Genomic DNA, 12,447 nt, shown 5'->3' with positions numbered 1-12,447 from the left:
TTGAACCCCAGAGGTGGAGGTTCAGTGAGCCGAGATTGTGCCACTGCACTCCAGCCTGGCGACAGAGCAGGACTGCGTCTCAAAAAAAAAAAAAAAAAAGGAACACAAAAACAAGCTGAGTGTGGTGGTGCGTGCCTGTAATACCAGCTACTCAGGAGGCTGAGGCAGAGAACTGCGTGAACCCAGGAGGCAGAGTTTATCACTGCATTCGGGCCTAGGCAACACAGCAAGAGACTGTCTCCAAAAAAAAGAAAAAGTATTAGGACAAAAAAAGAAAGCAAATTAAGTGCTTGAATCTACCCTATAAATTCAGAATTTCAAGCAAGAATAAATCGTATCTGAATCGCAGTAAAACCACCTTTAATATCTTGCCTATGTGAAACAGCCAGGAAGCACTGCCTCGCTCAGTCTCACGACAGCAGCAGACCTCACAGGGGTGGGTCATGGAGGCAGCACATCTTTCCTGATGCAAAAATGAAACCATGTTGAATAAGAAGCCATAGGCTGTGAAGACAGGCCGATTTACTATTACACTAGCTGACAAGGCAGAAACTCTTGCTGGAAGACCTTGCTAGGGAATGGAGAATTTAAGCGCAGAATAGCAAGTTTCAACAACTTCCGGCACTGGGTCAGTTTTCCTTCTTCAGAGGAGAATGTGTGTGGTAATTCAAGTAAACAGCCTATGGGCTGAACCTCTCAAATTCACCTCACAACACTCTTTAGCACCTACATAGAAATACCACTTTTTAACTCAATGGATTTTCTCTAAATGGGTAATTCCAACAACTGGTTATTCTTCCATTTAAAGTGCAGGACTACTGAAAGAGACACTAAATTCGTTGCTGAACTGTTAGCTTTGAATGTTCTTAATCAGAATAATCTTAAATTTGAATTAAACATATTTGATTTGTAAAGCGCTTTATTTCTAAACTTAGCAAGTCCTTTGATCAGCATAACTGGTGACTCCTGAGCATGCCCCAAGGCTGAAAAGCAGAGGTTTCTCTTTCACATCTGTGCCCTCACGGTCTACTAGAATAGTGTCTGGTGCTGTTCAATACGGTGTATACTAGCCACAATGGGTGGCTGCACATCAGACAGGTGGTTACTGCAAATGAAGAAGTGCTCTAAGTATAAAACACCTGATTTTAAACACCTGGTACCAAACCCAACATCTTATTAATAATGTCTTATAGGGCCGGGCGCGGTGGCTCACGCCTGCAATCCCAGCACTTTGGGAGGCGAGGCAGGAGAATGACGAGGTCAGGAGTTTGACACCAGCTGTACCACTCTGGGAGGCTGAGGCAGGACAATCGCTTGAACCCGGGAGGCAGAGGTTGCAGTGAGCTGAGAGTGTGCCACTAGACTCCATCCTGGGTGACAGAGCGAGGCTCCGTCTCAAAAATTAAAAAAAAAATACCGATGTCTTATATATACATATTGAAAAGACATTTTCATATATTGTGTTAAATTAACACAGATTCTCGTTATCAGGTTTTAAAAAATGTGACTACTATAAAATTTAAAATTACATATGTGGTTTGCATTGTATTTTTGGACAGCACTGGTGTATAGTGATCGGTTTATTTTTATTTATTTATTTATTTTTGAGATGGAGTTTCACTCTTGTTGCCAAGGCTGGAAATGATGCAGTCTTGGCTCACTGCAACCTTTGCCTCCTGGGTTCAAGTGATTCTCCTGCCTCAGCCTCCCAAGTAGCTGGGATTACAACCACTCCCAGCTAATTTTGTATTTTTAGTAGAGACAGGGTTTCAACATGTTGGTCAGGCTGGTCTCGAACTCCCAACCTCAGGTGATCCGCCCGCCTCGGCTTCCCAGAGCACTGGGATTATAGGTGTGTGCCACCGCGCTGGGTCTAGCGATTGGTTTAGAAATCACCAACCACATTTCTAGGAAGGAAGAGAGAAGGGGAGAACCTTAGATGGCCTGCAGGCCTTGAAAAACTTGGGTTTCAAATGGAAAGAGACTGGGAATAGAGGAAAATGCTACAGGGTAGGGGGAGCGTTAAATACTAGACAGAGCAGTTTATGGTTAATGACCAGGAGGCAATGGGCAATCTTGCTGTAAGCTTTCCAGCAGCACTGACATCCTCCATAAGAAAAACCACCCGGCCGGGCGCGGTGGCTCAAGCCTGTAATCCCAGCACTTTGGGAGGCCGAGGCGGGTGGATCAGGAAGTCGAGAGATCGAGACCATCCTGGTCAACATGGTGAAACCCCGCCTCTACTCAAAATACAAAAAATTAGCTGGGCATGGTGGCGCGTGCCTGTAATCCCAGCTACTCAGGAGGCTGAGGCAGGAGAATTGCCTGAACCCAGGAGGCGGAGGTTGTGGTGAGCCGAGATCGTGCCATTGCACTCCAGCCTGGGTAACAAGAGCGAAACTCCGTCTCAAAAAAAAAAAAAAAAAAAAAAGAAAAACCACCCAAGTCATCCTACCCCCACCACCCCCAGCGGCAATCATTACCAGATAGCTCTTAAGTACCAGGCAACAGATGTCTCAGGTTCTAAGACACATTTCTTTTAACATTTCTTTAGTTGGGATACATTTAGTAATCATGTGTACATTTAAAAGCTGTATCTGTTAACCGTTCAATCAACACCATCTTTGAAGTCAGAAAATGACATTCAATTAGAAAAAAGTTAAAAACATAAACAGGAGGGGCGCCCCACGCCTGTAATCCCAGCATTCTGGAAAGCTGAGGTGGGTGGACTACTTAGGGTCAGGAGTTCCAGACCAGCCTGACCACATGGTGAAACCCTATCTCTATTAAAAAATACCAAAAAAAATTAGCTGGGTGTGGTGGTGCACGCCTGTAATGCCAGCTACTGGAGGGAAGCTGAGGCAAGAGAATCATTTGAACCTGGGAGGCACAGGTTGCAGTGAGCCAAGACTGCACCACTGTACTTAAGCCTATGTGATGGAGACAGACTCTATCTCAAGAAAAAGATAAAAGTTAAAAACATAAATATACTGTATATCATGTATGTGTGTACAGTGTGTATATACATAGATGTATTATGTATGTAAGTACAGATCTACATGGCACACCTGCCCAGAACATTTTTGGTACAACAATGCAAAATGGTAATTTTTTTTTTTTTTTTTTGAGACAGGGTCTCACTCTGTCACCCAGGCTGCAGTACAGTGGTGTGACTTTGGCTCATGGCAGCCTCAGCCTCTGGGGCTCAAGGGGTCCTCCCATCTCACCCTCCCAAGTAGCTGGAACTGTAGGCACACACCAGCAATCCTAGCTAATTTTTGTATTTTTAGTAGAGACAGGGTTTCACCATGTTGCCTAAGCTGGTCTTGAACTCCTGACCTCAAGTGATCCGCCCACCTCAGCCTTCCAAAGTGCTGAAACTACAGGCGTAAGCCACAGCGCCCAGCCCCATACACTAATTATTATTATCCATTTTATAGATTAGGAAGCTGAGGCTCAGGAGAGTTGGGTTGACATTCACAACGTAATATGAGTGACTGTGCCAGAGGAAGTTATAAATAGCAATTCTTACTTTATCCTGTAAAGTTTTAATTTCATTGGTTTTTGAGTATTAACAGCTTTTTTTTTCTCTTGACAGTTATCTAACAGCCTCCTCAGTATATTCTCATTTCTTGACAAGCCAACATCAAATCCAGCTCGCTCATTTCTCCACAGCTTGGCCATCAGCTGGACAGCAGGAAATGCTTCCAAACAGAGCTCCTCAAAGTCCTGCAGGCTACCAGAGACTGAGATGTAATATTTCTTCCCTTCCAAACAAAGCAACTATGCTTTTATCTGCTTTCTCTACCTAGGAGGAAAGGAGATCCCAAGTTCATAATCAATGAACTTTACAAAATAATGGGCAAAAGGAAATGAAATGAAAACCTTGACCGGGTGTGGCGGCTCATGCCTGTAACCCCAGCACTTTGCGAGGCCGAGGTGAGAGGATCCCCTGAGGTCAAGTAGTTTGAGACCAGCCTGGACACCACGGTGAAACCCTGTCTCTACTAAAAACATAAAAATTAACCGGGCGATGTGGCATGTGCCTGTTAATCCCAGCCTGAGCAACAAAGCAAGACTCCTTTTCAAAAAAAAAAGAAAGCTGGGTCGGGCGCAGTGGTTCAAGCCTGTAATCCCAGTACCTTGGGAGGCCGAGGCGGGTGGATCACGAGGTCAAGAGATCGAGACCATTCTGGTCAACAAGGTGAAACCTCGTCTCTACTAAAAATACAAAAAGTTAGCTGGGCATGGTGGCGCGTGCCTGTAATCCCAGCTACTCAGGAGGCTGAGACAGGAAAATTGCCTGAACCCAGGAGGCGGAGGTTGCGGTGAGCCGAGATGGCGCCATGGCACTCCAGCCTGGGTAACAAGAGCGAAATTCCGTCTCAAAAAAAAAAAAAAAAAAAAAGAAAGCAAGCTGATCAAGTACAGAACATCCAAACCTCCAAAACTACAATATGCATCAAACACAAGGAAAAGTGATCAGAGTCTTGCACTGTGCACTTAAAAAACTGCATAAGAAACAAGAATAAACATGCCAGGAGCCTAGAATTTGTTTCTAAGCTCTGTGTTTGGGAAAAGGGAAATCACTCATGCCGTTAGGAATTTATTATAGACAGAAACACTGCCTTCGGTTCCAGAAGACATTCTGGGGTCATGAACAGATCCCTCCAGTCCCACCTCCTCCTGATGCACCCTGCAGAGAACCCCAATGCCCTGCTGACACAGTCACTGCCATCCGAATACCGCACAGGAACCCTAGGGCTGGAACCACCTTTCCTGGGGCAATGAAGGGCATGTGAGCATTTTAGGAATCCTTTTAGGAAAAGGGCATAAAGGATTTCTGTTTAATCTTCAGCTAACAGAAAATTCAATTTAATTTAAACAATGCTTTTACTGTAATATAACAATCTCAATCGCATACTCCATAATTTAAAAACTGTCAGAGTATCCCTCTTTTTTTTTTGGAGACGGAGTTTCGCTCTTGTTACCCAGGCTGGAGTGCAATGGCACGATCTCGGCTCACCGCAACCTCCGCCTCCTGGGTTCAAGCAATTCTCCTGCCTCAGCCTCCTGAGTAGCTGGGATTACAGGCACGTGCCACCATGCCCAGCTAATGTTTTGTATTTTTAGTAGAGACGGGGTTTCACCATGTTCACCACGATGGTCTCGATCTCTCGACCTCGTGATCCACCCGCCTCGGCCTCCCAAAGTGCTGGGATTACAGGCAGAGCATCCCTCTTGATGCCTTTCAAGTACTTGTGCCATATAAGTTGCAAGAACATAACATAGTTACCATTGATTGCTCTTCTAATCTTTCTCACAAAAATTAAAATAAAAGGGGGGAACAATGTACAGGCATTTGGGTGATGGCTACACTGAAAGCCCAGTCTTCACCATTATGTAATAGATTCATGTAACGAAACTGCACGTGCACTCCCCAAATCTATAAAAGTAAAAAAATTTGTAATAAAAAAATAAATAGGCAACATGGGAGGCGAGAAATCTGGTTTTTGACTCACTGACTGGATCGCAGACCATCAAAGAAACACCGGGTTACCTACCAAGCCTTGGCATAACGGCTCCCAGAAACTGCTCATCTTCTTGGAAGTGGTTCTCCTGTAAAGATTCCAGCAATTTCTGCAGGACATCTTGGGGCACTTTGCAGCCTGTGCCCTTCAGTTCAGTGAATCTAGTTAGCCGGAAGCTCTTGTCCAATTCGTAACTTTCCGGGTTAAAGGACTCCCGCGTAGACATGGTTCTGGGGCCCGCTCTCCTCACAGCTCAGCCCCTGCCCTCCCTCTGCGGGTTGGCTGGGTTTTTTACGAATCCACCTGGGTATCACCAAAACACAGAGATGCCATGAAATGAACTCCCATGGGAAGATGACAGTAAATCAAGTGAATACATGACACGGAAAAGTAAATGTGACAAGGGCTGAAATCACCAAGACCACCAATATTTATCACAGTTGTGCATATGATAAAATAGATCTTTTCATCAAGGGACTATGCCAGCACAGACATCTATGGAAGATCTGACATCTGGCCTGTGGTTTTCACTGCGGCAAGAGGGTCAGCCTGTAGGTTCACATGACATTATGCCACCTTGAAGAGCCAAGTCCTCAAGGTTCTTCGAGAACTCGGCACTGGAACAGCACCACTGGGCACTTCCTGTGTCAACCTGGAAGCACTGTAGCTTAGAAACCAGCTGTCCTCACTAAGGTGACTTTTCTGGAAAATCTTCTGGTATCAGGAGTTCCAGATCAGCCTGGCCAACATGGCAAAACGCTGTCTCTACTTAAAATACAAAAAATTAGCTGGGCTTGGTGGCAGCTCCCTGTAATCCCAGCTACTTGGGAGGCTGAGGCACGGAGAATTGCTTGAACCTGGGAGGTGGAGGTTGCAGTGAGCTGAGACTGTGCCATTGCACTCCACACTCCAGCCTGGGAAACAGAGCAAGACTCCTACTCAAAAAAAAAAAAAAAAAAAAAAAAAAAAAAAAAAAAAAAAGGACATTAATATAAATGCGCTGGACAAAATTTTTCACAATGCTAAATACTAATCTTAGAAAAACAAAGTTTTCCCTCTGAGCCCAAAGAATATACACCCCAAGGCTGAGCCTGACGGCTCATGCCTATAATCCCAGCACTTTGGGAGGCTGAAGCAGGTAGATAAACTGAGGTCAGGAGTTCCAGACCTCTGGTCAACATGGCGAAACCTCTTCTGTACTAAAAATACAAAAATAGCCGGGCATGGTAGCATGTGCCTGTAATCCCAGCTACTCAGGAGGCTGGGGCAGGAGAATCACTTGAACCTGGGAGAAGGTTGCAGTGAACCGAGATTGCACCACTGCACTACAGCCTGGGCGACAGAGCAAGACTCTCTCTCAGAAAACAACAACAACAAAGAATATACGAGGCAATCCAAAACTAATAGGAGTCCTCTCTAAAGGGTACAACTTAAAAACTGCAATGGCTGCCTAACAGGGCAAGGTCTGTGTTCTCCAGGAGAATACTGGAAAGCTCTCTGATGTTTTCATGCAGTTATTTCCTAGAAAGCAAACATCTAGCCAAACAAACTGGTACACACATCACTGACAAAAAATGTTACTCTTTATTATCATTTCATTGCAGAACCCAAATAACAAATTAAACCACACTAAATCACCAGCATTTACGGTCCTGACTACCACCGTTAACCTTCTGGAACAGGCACGCCTACGTGATTTAGCCTTTGGGGCTAAAGCAAAAAACATCATGTGTTTCGAGAGTTTACAAACCTCCAGACTGATACCTTATTGGTCCTAGAATTATAGACACCCCACGTTTTAGGGTCAGTTTCCCCTATAAAATTTATGATGATGAACATAATTCCCATTTAAAGAGTTTTCCATCCCTCGAGACGCACATGCCTCATACAAATCTCACGACGAAGCCCGAGTTTGGGCAGTAATCCAAACCCTCTTCACAAAAACACGGTTTGAGATGAGCAATGATTTCGGTGGCAAACTACTGAACAGGAGTTAGCCTTCAAACACGATACCAAGAAGCCTCCCTGCCCAAAAAGAGCAGGCACTGGAGGCAAGCGACAGAGACAGGAATTTTGAAGCCATCTTAGGGGAAAGTTTGAATACCACTTTGACTTGGAAGGCGTTTCAACAAAAACAACAAAGTCCTTTCCTTACAAAACGCCTCGAATTTAACACAGCCTCACCCCTACCAGGAAAAAAAAAAGAAAAAAGAAAAAAATCCAACTCACGAGGGATCCAGTTATTTTCCTACCTCCAATTTCTATTCCTCTCCCCGCTCCCAAAAAGGTGGGCAGGGGAATCGTGGGGAGCTCACGTCCTTTGAAAATGCTATCTTCTCAGAGTTTTAAGGGGTGAAAAAAGTTTAAAACACCTTCAATCAGGAAGGCGCTCAGGAGTTTTAAAATTCCAAATGGAACCGAGGACACAATTCAGACTCACATCCTAGTGAAAACAGTATTAGATCTTGCATTTTTGGAGGGCATGGGAAGGGGGAGGGGTGCTGGGGGAAATGTGCAGTGATTAAGGAACCAGGGGGAAAATCTGCATTAACAAGGGACTGTGCCCGGCGACCCCGCAGCCACATGTTTACGCCTTTAAAACAATGGCATGAATATTTAAAGCCACGTTTAACCCTTTCCTTCCCGGGCACGTTTCCATGGTGTGTGTCTGTTTTTTTTCTTCCAACGAGTGTGAGGAGCCGGGGAGCCGGTCAGCGAGGTGGGCCCGGAGCGCTGCCCCGCCAGCCCCGGACCTACCTCCCCGCCGGGCCCGCACAATGGGGCGCGCTCTCCAGGACGCCCGCGTCGGAGGCGGCCGGGGCGGGGAGCAGGAGTCCGGGGACGCCTTCGGGCTCAGGCTCAGGCCCTCGCCGCCGCCGCCGCCGCCTCGGAAGGCCCAGCAGGCCCGGGCCGCGGGCGACCGGCCGGGCGGAGGCGGCAGCGCGGGGCCCCGGCCGGGCCATCCCCGCTCGGGCCAGCTGGAGGCGGCCGGTAGCGCGCGCGAGCTGTCCAGGCGCCCGGCACCCAGGGCCCAGCCGGCCCCGGCCGACAGGGCCCGCGCGGAGGGAGGGGGAAGCGGGGAGGCCCAGGAGGCGCCCCGGGACCCCAGGCCGGCCGCTCCCGCCGCGCGCACGGGCCGCCGCCGCCGCCGCGCAAAAATGTCGGCGGGCGAAAAAATTAACCCCTGCGTGGCCGCCGCCGCCCTCCCCTCCGCTCCTCCCCGCCCTCCCTCCCTCCTTCCCCGGCCCCGCGCGGCGGCTGCGGCGGCGGCGCGGGCGGCGCTTCTTTTTTAAAGCGGCCCCACCAAGCCCAGCTCTGTCCGTCTCCAGGCAGGGCTGGCGGGGCCGGCGGCGCGCGGCTCCCCGGCGGTCCCGGGCGGCCCGGAGGGGGATTTGCAACGGCCGCCGCGGGCCTGCGGACCCGGATTCCCCTTTAAGCCTGCGCCTCCCCCCCGCGCCGGGCCCGCCGCTTACCGGCTCGCTTTGCGCCCTCCGCCTCCTCCCGAAAACGGGCCGCGGGCCGCTCCCACAATGCACCGGGCGCGGCCGGGCTCCCTTAAGCGTCGCCTGAATAAAAATGCCGCGCCTGGCGGCGGCGGCGACAACAGGGGCCCGGGCCCGCGCCTGGACGCCGCGGGGGCTCGCCTGGCTCGGCGCGGCCCTGCGGGAGCCGGGCCGCCGCGCTCCCGCCGGCTGGGCGCGCGGGGGTCCTTTAAGGCCGGCCACCTCCCTTTAAGAGGCGGCCCGGGCGGCTGGGTGGCGGCGTGCGGCCCGGGAAAGGGGCGGGGGCGCCGTGCAGGGCCGAGCGCGGCAATGATTGGTCTCGGGGGAGGGGTGGGGGGTTGCAAACCCGAGGAGCGGTGGCATCCGTTGCATGATGCAAAAAAGGATTGATTTCAAAAGTTGCGAGTTGCATTGGCAGCCGCCCTTGGCGCCCGGGCCACCTTTTTCCCGGGCCCGGCTGCTAGGGCCGGGAGCGTTTCCGCCACCTGGCCGGGCTCCACCGCGCGGCGCTCTGCTGGGCGCTGTACCTGCATCCCGAGCGCGCAGCGGAGCGTCCTGACGGAAGACAATGGCCATGGGAACAATTTGCAGAGGAGGCTAAAAGCCTAGGAAAAGCCGCCTCGGCGCCAGGGAGAGTTTTTTTTGAAAACACAAACGGCACGTTTGATGCTTGGGGACTCCCAGCTTCTGTCCTTCCTATTGTTTAGCTCGGCTCCGGAGTTCACGGGAACCTCGCGAAACGTGGAGAGGTCCTGCAAAGTTTCTTGAACACTTCATGTGCGTGGTAGGAAGTCTCAGGAAAAAGGCTTACGGTTCCCCGCTGGTTGCATTGTTTGTCCTGCACATGTTCGAGCGAACATGGCAGCCGCAATCCTGGATGTGTTCGAATTGACATCGACGGGGAGCTTTACGTCGTGAAATAACTTTTTCCCCGGGCTTTCGAGTTTCTAAAGCATTGCTTTTGAAAATAAGGCAAATGCTTTCAGCTGTCTTTTAGGGCTTCCCTCTATAACAGAAGTGTGCAGGAATGTCGATCAAACTTTTCTAGGTTGTAAGTCAGCGTTTTCCAAATGTATTTGGAGGCAGAAACGTTTTGGATCACCGCAACGTGCTTTACGTGGCACGGAAGGTTGGCACGCCACCCAGATGCCCTTTTCGTTCTTAACATTTCCGCATGCCAGTTGCTCGGGGTTTTAGTCTTGGGCTGGATGCAGAAGTCATGCCACCTCGAAGACTGGCTGCTCCTGTCTTTGTGTTCTTTATATCCTACAGTAAGTTAGCAAAGAACATGTTAGACTGCATTCTTTTTTTATTTTATTTTATTTATTTCTGGGACAGAGTCTCGCTCTGTCGCCCAGGCTGGAGTGCAGTGGCGCGATCTAGGCTCACTGCAACCTCCACCTCCTGGGTTCAAGCGATTCTCCTGCCTCAGCCTCCCCAGTAGCTGATATTACAGGCGCCCACCACTGGAGGATGGCTTCTCCCAGAGGGGAAGACAGGGTCACGGTTCTCATTAAGAGGTTATTGTACTAGTAAAGTCTGGAGATGTACTTGAACGGAAAGCAAGGGGAACGCAGCCCAGGGAAGGGATTTGATGTGCTTTAGCGCGTAGGAAGGAGAGGAAAAAGGATAAAATGACCCTCGGGTTTCCAGTTTGGTGGGGGGACTGAATGGGAAGCCATGCTACTAATTGATCTAGGAACTGCTGGAAAGCAAAAAATTTCGGGGTGAGTTCAGCTTTGGAAAGGTTAAATCTCAGGTCTGCTGGGTAGTGTGGGGGTAGGGCTCAGAGTTGCAAATCTTAGGTGAGCGGGATATTCCCACTCAGAAGGTAATTGGGAAACAGGTCCGGAGTTTGGTGTGGGGGTGGGGCTCAGAGATGCAAATCTGGGTAACATCAGCATGTAAATGGTGCTCAAAGCCTCCGAAAGAGGTGAGATTAACCCCGGAGGGAGAGCTCGGGAAAAAAGTGAAAGAGACCTTGGACAGAGCTCTGCAGAAGTTGGAAATCAAGTGGCTGGGCGGGACAGAGGCTGATCCCCGGTGCAACGGTGGGAAGCCCGCAGCCTCAGAACCAGCTCTTCCTCCCCGCCTCCACCCACCACGAGCGCGCTGGGAAGCAGTTCTCTGCAGTACAGGCTGTAAGCCACAGATGTCTTGCTTCCTCCAGGGCTACACTACAGCCTTGGCCCAGATCATCTGGCAGACTCGTGCCTCCTTTTCTTTGCTGGTGATGAGAGCTTCTTCCTTGGGTACTGCTTTTAGCTAGTCCTCTGCAGCCCCCCACTCCCGGACTCACCAGAATCCCATTCTAGGGAGCCATCCTCGCTGGATCCTCAGGTTTTGCTGCCTCCGTCTGAGAGTTGGTTGTCCTAAGTTGCATTGCCTGGCCGGGGCTTATTAGAAATACCAGTTTACTACTGGGGAGGGTAGTTCATGCCTGGAGCCCCAGGGCTTAGGGAGGCCAAGGCAGGAGGATCGCTTGAGGCCAGGAGGTTGAGACCAGCTTGGGCAACATCATGAGACCGAGTCTCTACAAAAAATTTAAAAATTCGCCAGGTGTGATGGTGCATGCCTATAATCCTAGCTACCTCAGAGGCTGAGGTAGATCATTTGCACCCAGGAGTTCAAGGCTACATTGAGCTGTGATCGCCACTACAGTCTAGCCTGAGTGACATAGCAAGACCCTGTCTCACACAAAACAGAGCAAAACAAAACAACTAATTTACCAGCCTCACTTGAAAGATTACAGCTAGCAGTTACAATGGGTTGAATTGTCCCCCCAAAAAGGTGTGTTGAAATCCTGACTGCCCCCTACATCTGTGAATGTGGCCTTATTTGGAAATAAAGTATTTGCAGATTTAATCAAGGTAAGATGAAGTCATACTCAATTATGGTATGCCCTAAATCCTGTGGTTCATGTTCTTATAAGAAAAGGAAGATTTGGGGTGGGTGTGGTGGCTCACCTCTGTAATCGCAGCACTTTGGGAGGCTGAGGTGGTCAGATCACTTGAGGCCAGAAGTTCGAGATCAGCCTGGCCAACATGGCAAAACTTCATCTCTATTGAAAATACAAAAATTAGCTGGGGTTGGTGCACATGCCTGTAATCCCAGCTACTCGGGAGGCTGAGACAGGAGAATCGCTTGAACCTGGGAGGTGGAGTTAGCAGTGAGCAGAGATCACTTCACTGCACTCCAGCCTGGGCGACAGAGCAAGACTCCATCTCAAAAGACACAAAACAACAAAAAACAAGACCAAAATTAGCCAGGCATGGTGGTGGCCACCTGTAATCTCAGCTACTCAGGAGGCTGAGGCAGGAGAATCACTTGTACCCAGGAGGCGGAGGTTGCAGTGAGCCGAGATCATGCCACTGCACTCCAGCCCCACCGACACAGTGAGACTCAGTCTTCAA

The 12,447-nt window shown here is 49.7% G+C and overlaps 1 protein-coding gene across 1 annotated transcript in view; it reads right to left on the bottom strand.

The window, feature by feature from the left end:
* The window catches only part of SEPHS1 (selenophosphate synthetase 1), a 34,222-nt gene extending 24,921 nt beyond the window's left edge, over window positions 1-9,301 (bottom strand). Inside the window, exons 1-2 of the mRNA XM_039478852.2 lie at window positions 9,005-9,301; window positions 5,565-5,834 (exon numbers count right to left, since the gene is read on the bottom strand). Coding sequence (XP_039334786.1) covers window positions 5,565-5,757 — 193 coding nt within the window. The 5' untranslated portion in view covers window positions 5,758-5,834; window positions 9,005-9,301. The remainder of the gene's footprint in view (window positions 1-5,564; window positions 5,835-9,004) is intronic.
* Between the last annotated feature and the right edge of the window lie 3,146 nt (window positions 9,302-12,447).

This window comes from Saimiri boliviensis, chromosome 8 (genome assembly GCF_048565385.1).
Source record: "Saimiri boliviensis isolate mSaiBol1 chromosome 8, mSaiBol1.pri, whole genome shotgun sequence".
Classification (NCBI taxonomy): Eukaryota; Metazoa; Chordata; class Mammalia; order Primates; family Cebidae; genus Saimiri; species Saimiri boliviensis.
The sequence above is the reverse complement of the archived record's forward strand: the minus strand, read 5'-3'. Positions and strand labels throughout refer to the sequence as shown.